Below are 19,872 nucleotides of genomic sequence, written 5' to 3'. Positions count from 1 at the left end.
AAGGGGCGGGGGCAAAGCGCACGCGCGGCCGGTGGCGGAGCGGACGGCGGCGGCGGCGGCGGCAGCAGTAGTTCGGGTCCCGGTCCCGGTCCCTCCGAGGCCGGTCAGCGTCTCTCAGACCCCGCCACCATGCCCAAGGCTCGGCGGACGCGGGGCCCCGGTCCCGGTTCCATGCTGCCGCTGGCCGAACAGATTCTCCAGGAGGCGGCCCCGCGGCCCACGGTGCGGGGGAAAGGACGCGGCGGCCAGGCCGAGGCCAAGGAGGAGGAGGAGGAGGAAGGCTACGTGGACGCGCGGCTCTCCCGGCGCATCCTGGAGCAGGCGCGGCGGCAGCAGGAGGAGCTGGAGGCCGAGCACGGCCCCGGCGCCCCCGCCGCCCCCAGGCAGCGCAGCACGGCCCTGGGTGAGTCCCCCCCCCCGGCCCCCCGGTTCGCCCCCAACCCTTCCCCGGGCGTCGAAGGGTGCGAGGTTCAGCCAGCGTTTCTCCTTTCGCAGGGCCGGCGGTGCCCGGCTCGGACTCGGAGGATGATGAGGAGTGGCCTTCGTTGGAGAAGGCGGCGGCAGCAGGACGGAGCGGGGAGTATTGCGGGGAGGTGGTGGTGGACCCCGAGGACGAGAAGGCCATCGAGATGTTCATGAACAAGAACCCGCCTCTGAGGTGAGGATGCGGTGGGAGAAGGGGCCGGAGCGGCGGCGGTGGCGGCTGCCGTTTCGTCCCAGTCCGGCCCCTGACTCGTGCCCTTCCCGCTGGCCCCAGGCGCACGCTGGCGGACATCATCATGGAGAAGATCACGGAGAAACAGACGGAGGTGGAGACGGCGCTGTCGGAGATATCGGGCTGCCCCATGCCCCAGCTCGATCCCCGCGTCCTGGAGGTTTACAGGGGTGTCAGAGAGGTAAGGGCAAAGCTGCTGAGCCCCACGGCCACCACCTCTGTGCCCACTCTGCCTCAGAGAGGTTGTACCCATCCTCGCTCTGCACAGGTGCTTCTGTGGATTATCTGCAGTTTGTGTAGTATCGGTCACTGAACAGCCTAGAGAGTTTCTGAGTGACAATCTCCTGAGCAGCGTGCTCAGGGTGGTGCTGGGATGGTCCTGTCTCATGACCTGGGACGGTGCTTCCTTACTAGAGATGCTAAGGGAGGGGAAGACTTTCTCGTGGTCATGGGACAAGGCCCTCAGTCCTGCTGTCGGTGCCCATATGTCATGGCCTGGCCTGTATCCTTGTCTTTTAAGGTGCTGTCCAAATACAGGAGCGGGAAACTCCCCAAGGCATTTAAAATCATTCCTGCCTTGTCCAACTGGGAGCAGATCCTCTACATCACAGAGCCAGAGACGTGGACAGCAGCTGCCATGTACCAAGCCACCAGGTGAGATCAGCTCTGAGAGCTGCTGACGTGGGATTTTTTTGCTCTTTATTTCCATAACTGGAACCAGATTTACAAAATACCAGCCTGTCCCCTGCTTGGCCTCTTTTCTCCACCCCTCACTTTGTGCTTTGCTTTTCTCAGGATATTTTCATCCAACCTGAAAGAGAGGATGGCCCAGCGGTTCTACAACCTGGTGCTGCTGCCACGGGTCAGGGATGACATTGCTGAGTATAAGCGCCTCAATTTTCACCTCTACATGGCTTTGAAGAAGGCTCTGTTCAAGCCAGCAGCCTGGTTCAAAGGTAGGGACTCCCTGCAGAACTGCCCTTCCTACCTGGGAGCCTCTTGCCGTCTGGGAAGCTCAGTGGGGGTGCATGTTGCACACCACTGCCCAGTGTGACAGGACACTCTCCCCTGCGTGGCATGGCCCTGGGGGCTCAGTGAGGAGGAAAAGACATGAAAGACACACAGGGAGTTCCCCTTGGTGGACAAAGTGGCTTCCAAACCCCCAGGGGCCTGTTTGCGGGGTTCAGCGTGGAAGGGTGATGAGTGCCCGTAGGCTTACACAGGTGCTGCCAGTGGGCGCTGGTATTGGGGGTTCTGGAGGTTGATGGCAGTTTACAAACTGTCTCAAGTGATATTCGTCTTGTCTGGTACCCTGAGGTGGATCAGGGCTGGTTGCATGGCAGGGAGATGCTGTGACCCCTGTAACAGCAGCTACTGGAGGAGCTGTTATTTCCTGGGGTCAGATGTGTCCTGGGATAGGAGAAGGGACTTAATCACAGGGTTTTGCCTGCTGCGATTGAGAAAGGCGGTGCCTGACTCTTCCTCCTCCACAGGGATCCTCATTCCCCTGTGCGAGTCAGGGACCTGCACGCTGCGGGAGGCCATCATCATCGGCAGCATCCTCACCAAGTGCTCCATCCCTGTCCTCCACTCCAGGTAATGCGCTGGGAGGCTGGAGGGGGTCAGAGGTTCTCCTTTAGGGACACCGGTGCAACGCGTCCTATCTGTCCTTCAGCCTCTCTGGCATCTTGGAGGTGGGGGGGGGTTTGCTCTGCTCCCTCTGGGGTTGAGATTCAAGGCTCAGTGCTGGGTTTGTCATCTTTCCGTCTGGGTGCCTGGTGCCCCGTGCCTCCTGCCTGGCCTGCCCTCACCTTGGTGCTCCCTCCATCCCCACAGCGCGGCCATGCTGAAGATCGCCGAGATGCAGTACAGCGGTGCCAACAGCATCTTCCTCCGGCTACTCATCGACAAGAAGTACGCCCTGCCCTTCCGTGTGGTGGATGCCCTCGTCTTCCATTTCCTGGCCTTCCGCACGGACCAGCGGGTCCTGCCTGTTTTGTGGCACCAGAGCTTCCTGGCCTTCGCCCAGCGCTACAAGGAGGACCTCTCCTCAGAGCAGAAGGAGGCTTTGCTTGAGCTGCTCAAGTTCCACAGCCATCCGCAGATCTCGCCAGAGATCCGGAGGGAGCTGGTGAACTCCAAGACGAGGGACGTAGAGGGGCAGCAGCCCGTGGCCATGGAGTGAGGAGGCAGAGGCAGGGAAAAGCTGCAGCCTGACCCGTTCCCGGGACACTGCTGGATGCAGCTGGGAGCCCTGTGCGTGAGCGAAGCTGCGGGGAGGTGTGTAGGAGCATCCATCCTGGGATCCTGCCGCTCCGAGTGGGCGCTGGGGGCAGGCTGTGCCCGTACAGCTGGATTCTGCTCCCTGGGCTTCTTGTCACAGGGCACGGCAGCCCCTGTCCCACCCGGGAATCTGGTGCCACCAGCACCTGGGAGGGTTTAGCTTGTTCCTGTATTGGAAAATAAAACCCGAGCCGTGTCTGTCAGTCAGGGGTGGTTCTGCCCCGCAGCCGCACACACCTCTCTGCGGTCGCATCCCTGCACAGTCCTGCCCTGTCCCCCACCTTGTCCTGTCCCCAGCAGGTGGCAGAGCAAAGCCACCAGCCCTGGGCTTCTCGCAGAGCCGCAGATCAAGTCTGCGCTGCCGGTGCTGTCCCCAAATTGCAAAGGGAGAAGGGGCCCCTGTGCACCCCCTCGTCCCTCCCTGTGTCCTGGCTGGAGGCTCTCCCTGCCCTGAACAGCACCTGGGTGGTTGGGCAAAGGGAGGGTGGGTGGGGGGACAGGGCTGGGACCCCCCCGGACTGTTCCAGAGCCCAAAACTGCTCTCAGGGAGCAGACGGGGAATGCTCCTGTTGGTGCGTGAGGGTTTCTCTAAGGGCTTGGTTCATGCCAGCAGCAGGGCCTGAGCCAAGACACCACGAGGAGCGTGTGTGGCTGTGGGCAGAAGCAAGGGCAAGGGCAGCCCAGCAGTGCTGGGAGCAGAGGGGAAAGCCCTGGGGGGGCAGCAGAGGGGGATAATCCTCCAGAGAGCCCCTCTCCTCACAGGGGCTGGAAGCAGGCTGGGGCATGGGACAGCCTTTGGTTTTTTGGGTTGTGGTTTGGGTTTTTTCTTCTTTCTTTTTCCCCTCATCCATCTACCTGGACACCCCATGGCCTGGGCCCTCCTTCCTGCCTGGCACCCTGGCTTCCCTACCACCACCCTGCCTCCAAAATGCCAGCCGTCCCCCTTCCCCAGGGATTTTCCTGAAACACTTGCTGCCCCTCTGGGTTCACCTCTACTCGGCAAGGCTAGTGAAGCCCCGGCACCCCGGGGCCGCTGTCCTCACCTGGCCATCGAGGCCACGTGCCTGGCCTGCTCACGGCAACCTGCCCACACACTCTTGCCACCTTTGCTGGAAAACCCAGCAGGGGCTTTTCCTCATATGTCCCACAAGGTCCTGTGCTTACCCTGGGGAAGCGCTGACGGTGATGCTGCGAGGTTTGCACGTTGCAAGTAGCTGGCTTTGCCCCTGAAACCAGCACAAAGTCCTGCAGGCGTGGCCCGTGGAGAAAAGGCCCTGCAGCTTCCAACGGCAGCAGGTTGCGCTGAGGACGGCCACCTCCTGTCTGCTTCTCTCGAGAGTTGGCACCTTCTCCCATGACAGCAGCAGAAGCCACATGAAGTGGAGCAGCACGCAAAGCCCGGCTGCCCGGGCTCACTGCACACCACAGCGCCTTTTCCTTGGCTTTCTGATTTTATCTCATTTCTTTAAAGAAGTCAGAAGCCGATGAGCATGAGAGATAGCCCAGGCTCGCGCAGCGCATCCAGCACTCTCTCGTCACCCTGCAGCACCGCCCGAGCTGCTGGATGGGTGAGAGGGCAGCTTTGGAGCTGCCGGGGGTGTGAAGTTGCTGCCTCCTCTCCAGCAGCCACGCTGCAGGCAGGCGCCTTGCGCGCAGGAAGATGTTGGGTTCCACGTTCATCCACCACCATCCGTGAGCTGCCCCAGGGCCTCGGCGAGGACAACGCGTCCCTCGGCCGCTCTGCGGCATCTCCCCTCTGCCTCTCAGCGGGGTTGGAGGCGGCTGGTGGTGTCCTTGCCTGCCTGCTCCCCATTTCATCCTGCTTTTGCAGCCCCAGGAAATGCAAGGCTGGAGCCTCTGGGAGCATCCCCAGGGGATCCCTCAGCTGATGGGGTCCTGCTCCAGAGCGATTTGGGGCAGAGGCAGGAGCTCTGCAAGGCAGAGCGCAGAGCAGATCATAAAGGGGAACCCTTGAGGCGTACATACTTGTTTAAAATACTTTATTGCAACATTACGGTCCTCTGATTCTCCCAGCAGCGGGACTCTTGCATGTGAACACCAAACCAGTTTATTCTTAAATTAAAACTCATTTATATATAAAAAAAAATTTTTTTTTTGTACAGACAGGCTCTGCACGCCCCCCAGCTAGCAGGAGTCAGCGGCAGATGGCTCTCCTTAACAAATCAGGCTAGTGGAAGAACAGCAGCCCCATCTTTTTCCACCTGATAAGACTTTTGTCTCTAGTGGCATCCAAAAAGGAAGATTTCTACTTCCTTTTCCATATCCCCCACAGGAGGACAACAGCCACAGATCCACATGTCCAGAGGTCACCAAGCAGCAACAGTCTGCCTTCCATCCCTGCAGCATCTCTCTGGCTTCTCCTGGTTAATACAATTCTACTATTTAATGGTTTTCTCTTAGAAAAGCAGCATTATTTTTTTTTAAACACTTTTTATAAAAACTAACAGACAGGATCAACACCAATACAAAAATGCAGTAATCGCTTTTCAACTCAAGTGCGCAGCAAATTTTCCACCCTATAAGGATACAACGCGGACTCACGTGGAGATACATGCGACGCAGCCCCCTCCTGAATGCGATCCGAGATCCCTGCCTTGGGGGAGTGAAGATGCATTTCAGACTATAGCAGCACATTCAAATGTATTTCTTAAAACCTAGTCTGATGTCTAAGCTACCTAAAAAAAACAACCAGCTTCCAAGTGAGAGTCTCCCGTTGCCCAGGGAGCTAGGGAAAGGGACGAAGGGTGAAGGCACTCTTTTGGAAGGAGAGGAGACCAGCATCCAGGCCCCACACCAAGGAACTGCAAAGTCTTCCTCCCTCCCCATTTCCCAGCAGTTAACAATAAATTAAGCAGCCTCAGTGGGGCAGCGGAAAGCCAAGGGGATCGCACCCAAACCTCGCCCAGGAGGCTGCTCCCCGAGGCGAGGACTTCTACTGTCCACGCAGACGGGGAGCACGTCCCCCAAACAAGCCGAAACCCCACAAATCCCAAATCTAATGGCAACAAGAAATAAGCCACACGTTTCCCCTCCAAGCAGAAGCAGCCACGCCACCCCCCCAGGAGCCACAGCAATCTGGCACAAAGCAATGGGGACCAAGGGGCCAACAAGCACCTGCTCCCTCCTCCCGGACACTCGTTTCTCTCTCGTGAGCCACGTGGGCCCGTAGCACCCCAGCCCAGGGAGAGAGGTTAAGGGGTTATATGGATTTTGGTCACATAGGCCAGGGTAAGAGGCTCGCTATCCATTATTGATGGCCCACACGGGGCTGGAAGTCGTCACGGTAAACACCCCAGAGGAGATGGTGAACAGCGGCCAGCCAGGCTACGAGGAACACGAACTGAGAAACATTTTACAACTTCATTTTGGGTCGTGATCCCCCTCCCCAGCTATTCTTGTGCCCTGCCACCACGAAAACGGTCGCTTCACCCCGGCCACCTGCAGAAGCCGACGAGCGGCGTCGAGCTCCGCCAGCCCGGCCGCTCGCTCCGACAAGACGAGCGCAGATCCTGCTCTGTGCTCCCAGCGAGCGGAACAAATCCTCAGCAGGCATCAGATGGAGGGGGCTGACGGACGGGTAGGTGGGATGCAGCGACCTTTCGGTGTCCAGGGCGAGGTTCTGTCATGACAGGGCTGGGCAGCTCTCGGGAAGGGGAGGCTGGTCACAGGTTGATGTCCGTGACGTCTGTAGGCGTGCTGGTGGGCTGGCTGGCCGAGTAAGCAGCAGTCTTGGCGGTGCTGTATTCCTGTTGGGTTTGGGACGCCTGTTTCAGGCTCTCGGTTAAGGCTGCTTCAATCTGCTCCTGACAGGCTTTCAGGCAGTCCTGCGGGAGAGGGAGCAAGACAAGAGGCCTCAGTTCTCTGCTGCTCAGAGGTGGGAGCCTTATAAATAGCTCTGAGCAGCTGCTGGGCTACATCTTTGGCCCCTGGAGCATCTAAACACGCAAGACAAAGAAGCCTTTCTCCGACAAGGGGCATCTCCAGCTTGTCTGTGCTTTAGGCCCCTCCCCAGGAGAAGCCCAACACTCTGGTTGTCTTCTCCCCACCTCCCTGCTTGACCACATTCTTGAGGAATGGACGTTGTGCCCGTCAGAGCTTCCCAAAGCATCCGGGCTCGTGCCTGGATGCGGCGTGTGATTTCAGCATCACGGCAGTCAGCTGCCGCTGACGACCGAGGGTAGAGCCGAACAGCTCTGCGCAGGCTGGTTATCAACCTTTTACAACCAAGACTTCCCAGATCCACGAGTGACGGCCGGTGTGCAGCAGCACGGGTGCACACGGGGACCGTGGAGCCCCACTTGCTTCCCCCAGGCCCTACAACCCAGGTGTCCCGGAGCTCGGTCTGGTCCTGCATCTCTGTGGTCACCCACCCGCTGCAGAGAAGCTGCGTGCAGCTCTGCCTCCTCCCATCTCTGCCCACGTCCAAGCCAGGACAAGGTCAATCCCCGCTGGGTGCCCTGGCTGACACACACTGCATCGCTTTAGGGATCTCCAAGGCAGCTGGATCCGACCCTCCCAGACACAACAGCCGCCCCAGCCACATGTTCCCTACAACACTAAGTGCCACCGACGCCGGCACATTACGAGAATGGTGCTGCGGCCACGAAACTTCTCACGAGGCTTTTACCTTCCTGCTCTCTGCCCAGAGAGCCCGTGTGACTCACCCGCAGCTCCCCGGGGCCCAGGGAACCCTGTGCTGGGGGGGGGGGACACCAGCCACACAAACAAGAAGGCACAGGGGACTGCAAGCAGTGGCATCATCACTTGTAATAAAAGCAAACCCCTCTCCGTTTTCTCCCTATACAAGCAGTTACCAGAGGAGGAAACTCTGGAGGAGAGCACCATGACGCACCGAGAGCCACGGGAGGCATCGCCAACGGGTGCACCCCAGCCTGGCTCCTACACCGCGACTGGGCTTTCACCGAGGGGTAAGAGGTGGCATTTCGCACCTCGTGGCCGGAGGCGAGCTGGACGCCGCAGGGCCACGCACGCTCGCTGGATATTGTCACACACTGAAATCTCTTACCAGGAATCCGCCGCTGGTTCTTAGAAACTGACAGAGGATGTGGCGAGCGAAAATAGCAACGCCCACCTCCCCTTCCCCGCGCTGCTTCCCGTCAGCGCAGCCTCCAGCCCGCCTGCCCGCAGCACTGGGGCGAGCTCGCTGCAGAACCTCCAGCCGTGGCCAGCCTGTCCCCGGGCGTTCCTCAACCAGGCTCTCTGTCGGCAATTTTGGCAGAGGTGCTAAAAAACGGCTTGGCCACAAGCAGCCAGGCTCTTTCGCTGCCTGGTGAAGCCTTGGGGGTTTGCGGGGGATGCCCGGGAGGCAGCTTGGCTTGCCCCCAGCCTCTGCGCTCCTTATCCGCAGGGCAGCTGTGCCGTGGGGCTCTGGCTCAGATACCCAGTGGGTCTGGTCCTGCTCCACGTGGGATGAGGACGGATCCAGAGCAGCTCCAAGCCTCACCCGAAGTGCTGCCACAGCCAGCAACGAGCCAGCCTCAGCGCGGCAGTACAGTTCCTGCTGGCCGTGGAGCTGGCACAGCCCTGCACCATCGTCCCCTTCTGTCCCCACAGACTCCCCGCACGCCCCAGCACCCGGCTGAGCCTCGGCAGCTGCAGGAAGGGGATCGCTCTGCCGGTGCGGAGCCAAAAGGGAAACTGAGTCACAGCCCAGAGACATTGCGAGGCCAGGTTCAGGGAGAAGCACCAACACCGCAAACACAGGAGGCTGAGGCCAGGTGCTTCCCCCGGGAGCCCTGCAATGCTGCGGACACATCCCCAGGGTTTCCTTCTGCTACAGAAGCTGCTGCGGTCCTGCCTGGGCAAGGGCTGTTTGTGCAGTACCTCGCACCCGGGCAGGCTGTGGGGCAGAACAGATGCCCTCTCCAGGCTGAGGAGGGAGGGGAGCAGGCTGGAGGGTAGGAGAGGTGTGCTGGGCTCCATTTCGGCTCCCCTCCCTCGGTGGTGCCCTGCCTGCTTCCCACCTGTTCCCTCCACCAGCCCCGACCCAGAGCAGGTTTCAGCCCCTGCCCCATTCACCGCAGCAGCTTGAGAGCAGCTGGCTGCACTGATTCACTCTTTAAAAAGGCTCCGGCAAACAAAAAAAATTAAAGCCGCACAAATAGATCAGGACGCCCTCCTGCCCCATCCCCTCCCTGCCTGGACAAAGCCTCGTTGCAGCCTCCCACCCGCTGCGGCACCGGCACCTCTTCCAATTCCCGGCGCTGCTGTCAGGGGACTGTAACTAACCCCGCGCCCGGCTGCCGGCATCAGCGCTCGGGCAGAAGAAAAGATCAAAAGGGGCCCCCGGCAGAAAAAAGGCTCCCGATTACTTTGCCGCAGCGGGAGTGACCCGGAAACAGGGAGCCCGACAGGATCCCCCTTCCCCATTCAAAGGGAAGTGGAGGGGCAGGCAGACGCCCCCCACCATCCCGACGTCCCCAGCAAAGCCGCTGCGCCAACATCCCGAAACACTTTGTGCCTCCGACCCCCTTCCCACTCGAGGCTGGGCACCTGCAACCAGACACCGGTGGAGGTTAGCAGATGTCGAGCCCGGCTTCTCCCTCTGCCCCATCCCACCTCGTCAACCCGATCCCGGCAACACCTGCCTGCGCAGGGAACAGACGCTCCCCTTTGTGCTGCTTTTCAAAGGCTCCCAAGCTCGCCCCGCTCTGCACAGGCAGTGCTCGGTGGCCAGGAGCCGACCGCAGCCACGGGACTGACCAAGGGTGCTGCATTTAGACGCTCACTCATCTCTAGGCACTCCTCAAACCAAGGACAGCATCACTATGAACAACCTAATTTCCTTTTCCTCTAAGACGAACGGGCAGCAGAAAGAGGAAGGGTTTCCACAGGATCCAGCAGCAAAACCGCTTTGTTTCTTTCCCCATGAACACTCACCACCTCCGTGCCAGTGATGCTGGCCAGCAGCTCAGTGATTGCCTCACCGGTGAAATCGTTCACGGAGACCGTCAGGCCGTGGATCGCTGCTCCGATACTGCCTGTCGCAATCATGGAGGGGGGGTACATGGCAAAAGTGTAGTCTAGAGCCAGGACGGGAACACAAGGGGCAAAAAGAAGAAGCTGTTAGCAAGGATGTGCGTGGTAAGTTCTTGAGACTGGAATTTCCCTGGAAAACTAGTGAGGGCCAGGCAGAGGGGTCTCTCCAGCTTAGCAGAGAGAAACAGAGCTGAAGTAACAGGCAACAGGGTGAGCATCAGAGCAGCAAGCTTCATTAAGCTATTTCTCTGGGCCTGTCTCACCAAAAGAAGGCCTGAAGATGAGGTTGCTCTAGTGACTTACCGCGAGACTGATAAAAGCTTCCATTCAACCCTGCCTTTACCCTGGATGCCCTCCCACAGTCGCAGCCTGCGCAGCAAGAGGGGTGGCAGAACAACTTTGCTCTTTCCTGGCATCTTTCAGGCACCCACTAACAGCCCCCAGGACCATTATCCCACTTTGTCAGGGATAGAAAACACGTAATTGAGCAGCAAAATGTTCCGACTTGAACGCGGACAGGCATTCAGCTCCCCAGAAAGCCAGGGCATCGGAGACCAGCCCCAGGTTGCCTGGCAAGCCTGACTCGAGCGCAGGCTACCCTGTCTGCAGTGGCCAGCCCACCCTCCCCAGCATTCTGGCGGGTGGCTCCAGCAGGAGCAGGCACCCACCTGTGGCACACAGGGCAATAAAGGTCTGTGCATGTTTCTTCACCAGCTCCATCTTGTCCTTAGGCAGCGGGAGGTGATGGAGGATGTGAGCCAAGAAATCATTTGCTATCACTGAGACCAGGTCCCACTTTAGCTTCTCCAGGACTAGAACCTCCCAATCCTGCAGAGTCAGACAGACAGACAAAACGTTATTCAGCAGGGCTAGGCCAGGCAGAAACACTCACCAGATTCAAGGACAGATAAGGCCAGCACTTGGGGAAGGGACAGTAGAACAGTACAATCCACGAGACACGGAAGGGAAGAAAAGAGGGAACGTCCCTGCTCTGCAACTATGACACAAATACAGCCATGAGCTGCTGCAAAGGTGGGAATAAAGATCAGAAGAGGAACTGATAGATCCGGTTTCTTCTTTCCAGGGTGCACTTGGATTAGCCTTCCACACTCTCTGCTTTTCAAGGTTGCTGCAACAGCCCACAGAGGAATAACCAGAGCAAGGGGCAGTAGGCACACCATTCCCATATTCCTTCTCCACTCCCGAAAGGAGAGGCTGATGTCCAGGCTCCCAGGAGCAATCCAGCTTGGGGCCAACACCATTACATCAAAGGCAATAGAGAAGCTCACCTGTCTGTGTGCCCCTTGGAGCCGGCCAGTGCATTGACTCCTTCCTACAGTAGCTCCTTGGCCGGTGAACCGCAGGAGGCGATAGCTGCTCTGCAGCCAGCCCCGCTGCACAACACGTTGAAGCAAGAGAAGGTGGGGGGAACACAGCTGAGCTTTCAGGGCTGCATCCAGACAGCCCAAGCTCCTGTACGAGATCTTCAACCCCTACAGAGCTCAACGGCTGTGACTAGGTGCTGAGGTCCTCAGCCCAACGAACACTGGGCACGCGACCCTACGGGGGAGGTCCCAGGCTGGGCCCTAGCATTTTGGCAGAACCTCTCCTACTCATCACGCCTCGTCTGCCAAGAGAGCCTCCAGTCATGCTCAGCAGAGCATCCCCAGCAGCTTCTCAGGGGGAAGAGGCACTAAACAGCCATGCTAACACCCACCTCTCCCACTGACATACAAGCAACGGCTCACTGGTGCTTCCCAGCCACATGCCGCGTGGCTGCCAATGTCTCCGTCGTATGTTGTGGTGCTCTCTCTAAGCACCTAACAGATTTCTGTAATATCCTCCATGAGCCAGTCTCTGTGCAATCTGCAAGCTGGGGAACAGATGGTGGGAAGGCCGGGTGCCCCCCGCAGATTTCAGCTGGAGCCCGGCTGCTCCTCTCATCTGCTCAGCCTCTCCAGGCTCTTCCAGCTCCGGGCGTTAGTCCTAACACTGACAAGGAAACCAAAGTGCAGAGCAGCCACAGGCAAGCCCTTGGCAGAGTCATCACCCAGCAAGTCCCAGTGTTACCAGGTGGTACCACCACGGTGGAACCAAAGCACCCATCGAGCAAGGTATAAGCAAGGGGAGCCCCACGATTCTTAGCACAGAATTTGGGATTCCTGCATTCAGTTCCCCACTCGGCCGTCAAGGTCTATGTGACTTAGCTAGAGTAGCAGTTGAATCGAACTTAGAGGCCACACATGTACTGGTTTCACTGGGCTGGATGGCTTTGATGTTACATCTGGGTACGACCGTGCCACCGACAGAGCAGTCTCAGGAGAGGCGAGAGCAGAGTCCTCCCAGGATCATTTCCCTTCCCGTTGCAGCAGGAATGTCACAGGCAGCCCACACCCAGCCAGCCGAGCCTCTCTGCCGGTCCCAATTCCCCCATGTCCCAAGCCACGATGAAGATCTCTGGCCCTCAATTTCTCTCATCCTCCGGATCAACAGCAAATCTGGTTTTGGCAACATGGTCCGGGTATGCCAGAAAGGCCACAGAAGATGCCCCCATGTTCCTCCTCCCTGCTAGCAGGCCCTGCAGATGTGCTGGCAAAGGAAAACACCCTGCAGGAGCTGAAGCTCCAGGTTTGGAAGGACAGAGCTGAATTGGGATTTGTATCAGATATCTCCATTTCAGGACCTAGTCCCACCCAGCAGAATATCTATTCTTTTTCCAAGTAGTCTAGGATTACAAGGTCATTGCTGCTCACAGACGTGCCAAAGGGCTGCCAGAACAGACAGATTTGAAGAAGTGAGATTTTTCATAAGGGCAGATCTTCATTTTCTCTCTTTTTTTTAAATTTTTTTTTTTGAAAACCCACTCTTTCCCCTTACACAACAATACCAGTTTTGAGTTGCTTAAATGAGCAGCATTGCTCAACCTGCTCCAAATCCCCCATGAGGCCAAACGCGCCGTTTGCCATTTCACAGCCTGCACTTTTCCAACCAGAAAGCAGTGCTTTGCTAGAGCATGCTCGCTAGTCTCCCATATGGATGGCCAGCCTGCTAGTCCTTCTATATTTTTAAGCTAAATCCGCAGGACAAAAGCAAGAAGAAACCTAGCAATGAGCTCCAGAGCCTGAGGATCTCAGCGCAGGTCACCAAGGGTGGCTGGTTCAACTGGGGTACTGGAACAGACAGGAGAGATCAGGCTTGGGTAAAAGAAGAAAAAACAGGTAGTGCTGGCCACTGGTTAAACTGCAGCAACACAGCAAGGTGACACAAGGAAAGAGCTGCTGGAGATGGAGAGCTCTGTGCGTTGTCCCTATGTATTACGCATCTGGAACCCACGAAGGGCAGCGGGCTGGGAAAGCCGGCTGCTTGCTAATGCATCAGCCCAGTTTCTCGGGAAAGGGCACAGGACACTGCCGACACCTTCGGCAGTCGCTGCCCCAAGGGTGAGAGGCCAAGGCAGCTCCAGCCTGACTTCTCCACGCAAGCTGGGAGCATGGCCCTTTTGCAGCCCCAGGGAAAAGGTCAAAAGCAGGACCTGGAGGTCGCTGCTCGCAAAGCAAACCCAAAAGGGATCACTAACACCTGAAAGGGGAGCTCCTGAGCACAGAGGGGACACCATCCCAGCATCATCCAGTGGCAGCCAGCTACTGGGAGTGACCAGAGGCACATGATGTCCACACTGGTGTGGCAGAGAGCCTGTCCCTGCTGGGACACATTTTGTCCCAAGAAGATGATCCAGGGCACAGACCAGCTCAGCCATGAGACCTCACCTGGGACAAGCTGGCTCCTGCCACACCAGGGCTGATCTGGGACAACAGCCTGTCCATTTGCAATGCACAAAAGCAGCTCTTTTCCAGCAAGTACACAGGTTCATCGTCTTCTTAAAAACCTCGTTGTTACAAAAGGCCTGATCCCAAGACCCAGCCAGCTCTCGAGATGCCAGCTGAAGGCGACAGGCGCCAAGGACTGTCACCAGCTCACAGGATTTAGCTCAGGGAAGCATCCCTCCTGCCAAACCACCCTGCTCCTCGCTTCTCTCCTGCTAACCCTGGGGACTTCCCACTCCCAGAGCAGCATGTCAGAATCTCTGAATCACTTTATCTGTGGAAGAAGCAGAACAAAAGGCTGCAAGAGATAGGCAAGCAGGTTTGCAACAGCAGCACCACTCAGTATAGCAAACATCCTTTTCCTGGCATTTTGTTTTGCACCTAATTGAATCAGTCTCTGCCTGGCTAGTGAGAAAGGAAGAAAGTGGAAAATCTTTGTTTCTCCAGCCTGTGGAGCCCACCCTCCCTGTGGAAGGGCTGCAAGCTGCCAGTGGTGCCCAGTGAGCATCCCATCGCTGGGAATGCATCAGGTCCCCCACAGCAGAGCTCCCCCACACTCGGCCTGTGTCTCTAGGGGTGGAAATCACAGAGCAGCTGAGCTTCCCCTCTGCAAGCTTGCTCCCTTGATCTCTCCTGGCTCCATCCCACAAGGAAAAAAAAAGAAAAAAAAAAGGAAAAAAAAAAAAAAAGGAAGGAAGGAAAGCAGTGACCATTTCCCATTGCCTCCCCTGCTTGGACAAAGTGATCTCAGAGCACAGTCCTGTTGCAGTGAAACAGCCTCAAGGCCCTGGTTGCTGCCTCTGCACCCTCTCGCTAAGACAGACCCGAGTCACAAGCGGAGATGGTTTTACTCAATTTACAGCTCTGCAAACTCAGTCTGGGATGTGACAGTCACACCAGCTTCTCTCCTTTTCATGTAGTGACAGTCACTCTGTACATCAAGCTCTACCCTCAGCAACACCCACACACCCGCTATGCCTACAAGGAGTCTGTGTAAACCTATCTGGCGAGGCTGCACAGGGAGCAGAGAGCCCAGCTCCTCTCTTGCAGCAGCCCTGTCTGCAGGAGAAAAGGAAGTTGCGCTTGATTTTGTCACTCAAGTTGATAAAGTACCATTTTACATTATCACAGACTTGATGAGACACCAGCGAAGTAGGAGCAGACTGCACTCCGTTGTGCTCGTGAGCTGACTCAAAAAGAGGGTGGAAAGAGCTGCTGATGTTGCTGCTGGCCACCCACCCTACCCAGCAACCGAGACACAGGTACAGAAATGAGCAGCCGTGAAAGTCCATTTGCAAATAGGAAATCTGGGGCAAACGTTTGTTTCCATCCCCTGACCAGAGTTCAAGACGATGTCAAGGGTGAAGGTGCCGACTTCAGGTGCAGAAATGGTCACACCTATCCGACCCATGCAACAAGGAGAAGGTAAAACAGTAAAACACAAGTATATCTTCTGAAAGTCAATGCTCTGTCACAAGCGACTATCCCTTTCTACTCAGCTGTTATCTCCTTCTCTTATTTTTCACTCCTTATGGCCTGCCATCACTGCTGCTCCCTTCATTATCTGCCTAGTGGCTTGATCCTGCTTATGGTCTTTGCTAAGAAATACCTGGCAGTTTGCAAACCTGAGCTTAGGTCAAAGATTTCAGAGGCAAGACAATGTATTAGGGGTAAACCAAGGAGATGGAGGTTACATGCAACTGCTCTCCCCAGCCTTCAAGCAGCTGAACACGCTCTTGCACAGGCCAGAAAAGCCTTTATTAAAAAAAAAAAAAAAAAAAAAAAAAAAAAAAAAAAAGGTAGGTTAGATAACGCTCTTGACGGAAATCCAACTTCCTCCAAATGGACAAGTCCCTCGTTGCATCATTTCCTTCTCCCTAGAATAACTTCATCAAGATTTTGTTTCAAATACGTCCTTTCTAAACTGCTGAGCTGGTGCCAAGCATCCCTGCAAGAGAAGGAAGCAAACCTACTGGGAAAGTGGGCCAGCTTCCTCTGAAAGGCCGGGGAGGACACACTGGAGGCTGAAATGGCACCGATCCATGAGAAGAGGCCAGGATGCACCATTGTCCAAACCTTGATGAAGAAGCTCCCCTTCCCCTCCCCACCCTCTTCCACTGCAAGATTGTGAAAGAGAAGTAACATTACCACGATTAGCACAGAGGAGGAAAACAGCAGCTCACCCTGGTTTTGTAATCAGGGTATAAACTCGTCAGGTCCCAAAGCAAAGACAAATCCTTCACGTATCTTCAGATGTTACCTCCGCTCTCTCTTTGCAGTGGAGAGCAATGGGAGACTGGAGCAGGATCTGCTCCAAACAGGGTTAAACATCTACCAAAAGCAAGCTTTGTGGCGGGCAGGGAGAGATGACCACCAGATCACGGGCTACAGAGCATCTCCTGCCCAGACATCTGCAAATGCCTCAGCACCTCTCCTTAAGGGCTGTGGCTGGTTTGTGGTGCCTTCTGCTCAGCCCTTTGGCTAGCACAGATTACCAGGAATAAACCCCTGCACTGCTGAATGCTCACAGCCATCCCCTTGGGAAAGAGAAAAGGGATCCTATTTGCCTGAAAAAGCTATCTTTGGCCATCCCAAGAAAGGACCTTTGACCCCCAAAATGAAGCCATTCTTGTCCACCTCAACTGCATATTGATTCCAGAGCACGACAATGAAAGACATCCGTGCCAACCATCCGGCTCTGCCTCCTGTTGCAACCCAGGATCCTGGTGGGAAAGAAGTACAAGGAAGAACTCCAGTACCGAGACCTGCACAATCAGAAAAGAGCAACAGGCGGCAGATAGTGCTTTCCTCCTTCATCTCCACCCCAATGCTGCCAGGAGGAGGGAGAAGGGAAGATGAACATTGTGGCACTGCTTAGCCACAGCTTCCTGCTGACAAACCTCTGGGGGGAAGAAATAAAAAAAGACTCCAAGTGAAGGAGGCATTAGCATTTGAGTGCAAGAGTGAAGGAAAGCCTCCAGGGATGTTGCACATGCACTACCCACCTGCACATCTCCTAACTGTTCTCCTTTGGAAGAAGCGGGCTACAAACACAGCTCAAGATTAAACTGAAAAAAGCAAATCCTCACTAAGAAAAAATCACCAAATAGATCAGAACGAAATACAACTGAGATCCGTGGGAGATATGCATAAGGTGCCCACCAAGACCAAATCCTTGTAGCCCGAGAATTTACTGTGATGATCTCTCCTAGTCTGCAGGGATGACGACAGGATTCCTTGTAAAGTCTGGATCAGAGAGGGAGATAGAGGTGAAGCATGGCAATAAGTTCACCTTCCTGCAACCCATATTGCTGTTGGACAGAGAGCTTACCCATCACTCTGAAGGGACAGAAATTGGACACTGGCCCACAACATGCATTTTGATCGGCTTCATGCTCCTGAGCTCATGGAGAGCACTGTCCATGCTTTGAAATGCAGCCTGCTTGCCTACAAGAAGATTGCTAGGCACCTTCTGCTCAGCTTGTTGCCTCTGCAACAGAGGCATCCTTCACTGGCCCAGCAGAAAAGCGAATGCAAACCAACTACCATTCCCCCCTCCCTGTTTTTCCAGCTAAATGTTAACCCTCCCTCATTATCACAGGGCCAAAAGGAACCCTCCCATTACAGGCTGGGATTAGCTTCATGGGATGGATCCCGGTCCTGGGAAGATACCCACGCAGAATCCATCGCTGGATGAGAAGGTGCTCTCAAGGATGAAGCTTTACTGACAAAGCAGGAGAAAGTCTTTGCACTCAGAGATTTTGTGGCAGTCCCCCCCAGCAGGATGCTGCAGCACAACCACAGCTCAGCATCCAGAAAAGCAACAAGCCCTTGTGTTTCCTCTGTGCATTCCCATCCCTCACCACTATTCATGTTAATGATCCACATACTTTTTTTCCATGGGTGCTACTTAAGGCAACAACCACCCACAAATGACTATAGGGAGAGAGGTATGGAGCTGAGGGGATTTTCCCCAGTCTTCACTGGCACTTGGAAAAACCATGTTCATACTAGAGTTCCCCAGTTACCCTAACTGCCTTCCGATTCACACCTGAAAGTTTTGTGGGTTCACTCCCCACCCTGGGGACAAATCACACTCAGATCATCTCACCCACCCCAGCCCAAAAAAATAGATATTTAATAAGGCGATGACTAACCCTGAGAAATTCTCGTAGACAAACCGTCTCCAGGGATGTTTGTTACTCGAAGCGAGGTGGCCGTTTCCTCCCGAGGGCTCTGATCTACCAGCACGGAAGGCCCCCAAGAAAAGGGGTTCTCCAATTTCCTCCCCCATTGGCAAAGCTGAACTCAGAGGTTTGGAGCTTTGCTTTGAACTTCTATCAGACATGAAAATGCTTCGCCTTTTAAAACCTACAAAGCTTCTGCCTGAGCGTACAATGGAAGAGGCAAAGTAGCCCTGTTTTAACTCAAGGGCGCGGAGCAGGACCTAGGCAGCAGCAAGGTCCCACTCATTTCCATCACCTTGACAGCACTATCGGCCTTGATGGTACAACCCAGCCAGCTGGATCCCAGGTCAGAAAAGCTCCTACCCATTTTGCTAGTTAACTCTCCACTTAAAGCTTCAATTTTCCTGCTGGTGTGGAAATGCATCTCCCACGTCACGCCCCTTTGCAGCCGGGGCAAGTCAGAGCCACACGCCCCAGCGGCAGCCCCTGCCTTGTGCCCCGCCGGCTGCGCAGACAGGAGCCTTTGTTCTCCAGAGCTGTCACTCGAGAGCAAGCTCAGCGTGGCAGCTCCGTCCTGGCAACGAGCACTTAAAGCACAAGGAACTTTCTCTATAACCTGGAGGTGACAAAGCTGCTTCCCGCAACAGGGAGCGAGGGTCTGCCCAGGATGGGAAGGTCTCCACCAACTGCCATCGTGCCCACTGGGGCAAGGAGGAGAGAAGGTTGGGTGGGGAACGCCAGGGAAGGTGAAAAAATGGGAGAAAGAGAACAGGGGGAGACACTGAGGTAGGTATGCTGCCAAGTAGCAGGATGCAGGAGATAAGAGAGCTAGGGAGGAGGTAGAGGGCTCTCCGAGATAGGGGTGTTTACCAGGAGCTGCTGAGGTGTGATGGAGTTGTCTGTGTAAATGCAGAGTTTCTCCACGGTCAGGGGCATGGTTTCTCGCAGCTTGGAAGCAAGGAGCATGCAGACTGCTCCCAGAAGCTGCAAGTGATTTTTCCGCATGGGGACAGATGACAGGTAGCGATCCACGTAATTCATGGCCAAGGGGAAGACCTCTTCTTCGCACTTCTGCTCCTCGCACACCTGACAAAACCCAATTACAAAAATAAAAAAATAAAAGGAAGTTTTAATCAGCACAGGACTCCCCAGATCTTGCCTGTACCGCAGCTTCAAAGCTTCTGGTCATGATGGTGTTTCACACTTATCTGCAGGGCTTTGAAGATACCTCAGTGCTAAGGAGTAAATTAGCTACAGGCATTAAGCCTATGACTTCCGTGGGATTAAACCAGCAACAAGTTTGACCAATGCCTTAAGACTTCATCTTCCTGCGGAAAGCTGTAGAACTTACTTGTGCATGCACTCTTTCTAACTACATATAAGTTAAGACCAAAATTGCTTTATTTGGCCCCTTTTTTAATGTTCACTGTTGGGGATGTCTCTAGTCAGCCGTACAGCAAAGCTACCATTCTCTGCTCGGTGGGGACTAGGGACCTCTAGAGAAAATGAACAATTCCAGTGTATCTCCAGCCGGAGACCTAATAGGGGAGGATCCACAGTCACTTCTGGCAATTCCACCTTAAGTGATCCAGAAAGACAAGAAGAATCAATGGCAGAGCCCAAATCAATGGTTAAGTCCAAAAGCCTTCGCCTCCCTAAACCATACTTGTACCACAGCCATGAAGAGAATCCAGGAGCTCTAAATTTCAGTCCTCTGCTCTTATCTCTCAACCAGTATCAAAACACTGCTCATATTTAACTTCCTTCTTTCAAGGCAACCATAAAAATATTGAGGTTTCTCCTCACACAGCAGCAACCACTGTTCTTCTTCCAGCAGCGACTG

The 19,872-nt window shown here is 55.6% G+C and overlaps 2 protein-coding genes across 4 annotated transcripts in view; one reads left to right on the top strand and one right to left on the bottom strand.

Annotated features, from left to right (window-relative positions):
- The first annotated feature begins 23 nt into the window (after nucleotides 1-23).
- On the top strand, nucleotides 24-3,201 carry BYSL (bystin like). The gene is made up of 7 exons (XM_049831821.1): nucleotides 24-403; nucleotides 496-658; nucleotides 758-896; nucleotides 1,236-1,369; nucleotides 1,511-1,671; nucleotides 2,209-2,311; nucleotides 2,552-3,201. The coding sequence occupies exons 1-7, from the start codon at nucleotides 130-132 to the stop codon at nucleotides 2,898-2,900; spliced, it is 1,323 nt and encodes a 440-aa protein (XP_049687778.1). The 5' UTR covers nucleotides 24-129; the 3' UTR covers nucleotides 2,901-3,201.
- Nucleotides 3,202-4,981: 1,780 nt separating this feature from the next.
- The window catches only part of CCND3 (cyclin D3), a 47,276-nt gene continuing 32,385 nt past the window's right edge, over nucleotides 4,982-19,872 (bottom strand). For 2 of the 3 annotated variants that reach the window (XM_049832070.1, XM_049832067.1), the window contains exons 2-5: nucleotides 18,900-19,115; nucleotides 10,687-10,846; nucleotides 9,920-10,062; nucleotides 4,982-6,843 (exon numbers count right to left, since the gene is read on the bottom strand). In XM_049832070.1, the coding sequence (XP_049688027.1) occupies nucleotides 6,682-6,843; nucleotides 9,920-10,062; nucleotides 10,687-10,846; nucleotides 18,900-19,070 (636 nt within the window). In that variant the 5' untranslated portion in view covers nucleotides 19,071-19,115 and the 3' untranslated portion in view covers nucleotides 4,982-6,681. The remainder of the gene's footprint in view (nucleotides 6,844-9,919; nucleotides 10,063-10,686; nucleotides 10,847-18,899; nucleotides 19,116-19,872) is intronic. The other variant, XM_049832069.1, reaches the window with a different exon arrangement.

This window comes from Accipiter gentilis, chromosome 29 (genome assembly GCF_929443795.1).
Source record: "Accipiter gentilis chromosome 29, bAccGen1.1, whole genome shotgun sequence".
Taxonomy (NCBI): Eukaryota; Metazoa; Chordata; class Aves; order Accipitriformes; family Accipitridae; genus Astur; species Astur gentilis.
Note: the sequence above shows the minus strand (reverse complement) of the source record. Positions and strands in the feature narration are given on the sequence as shown.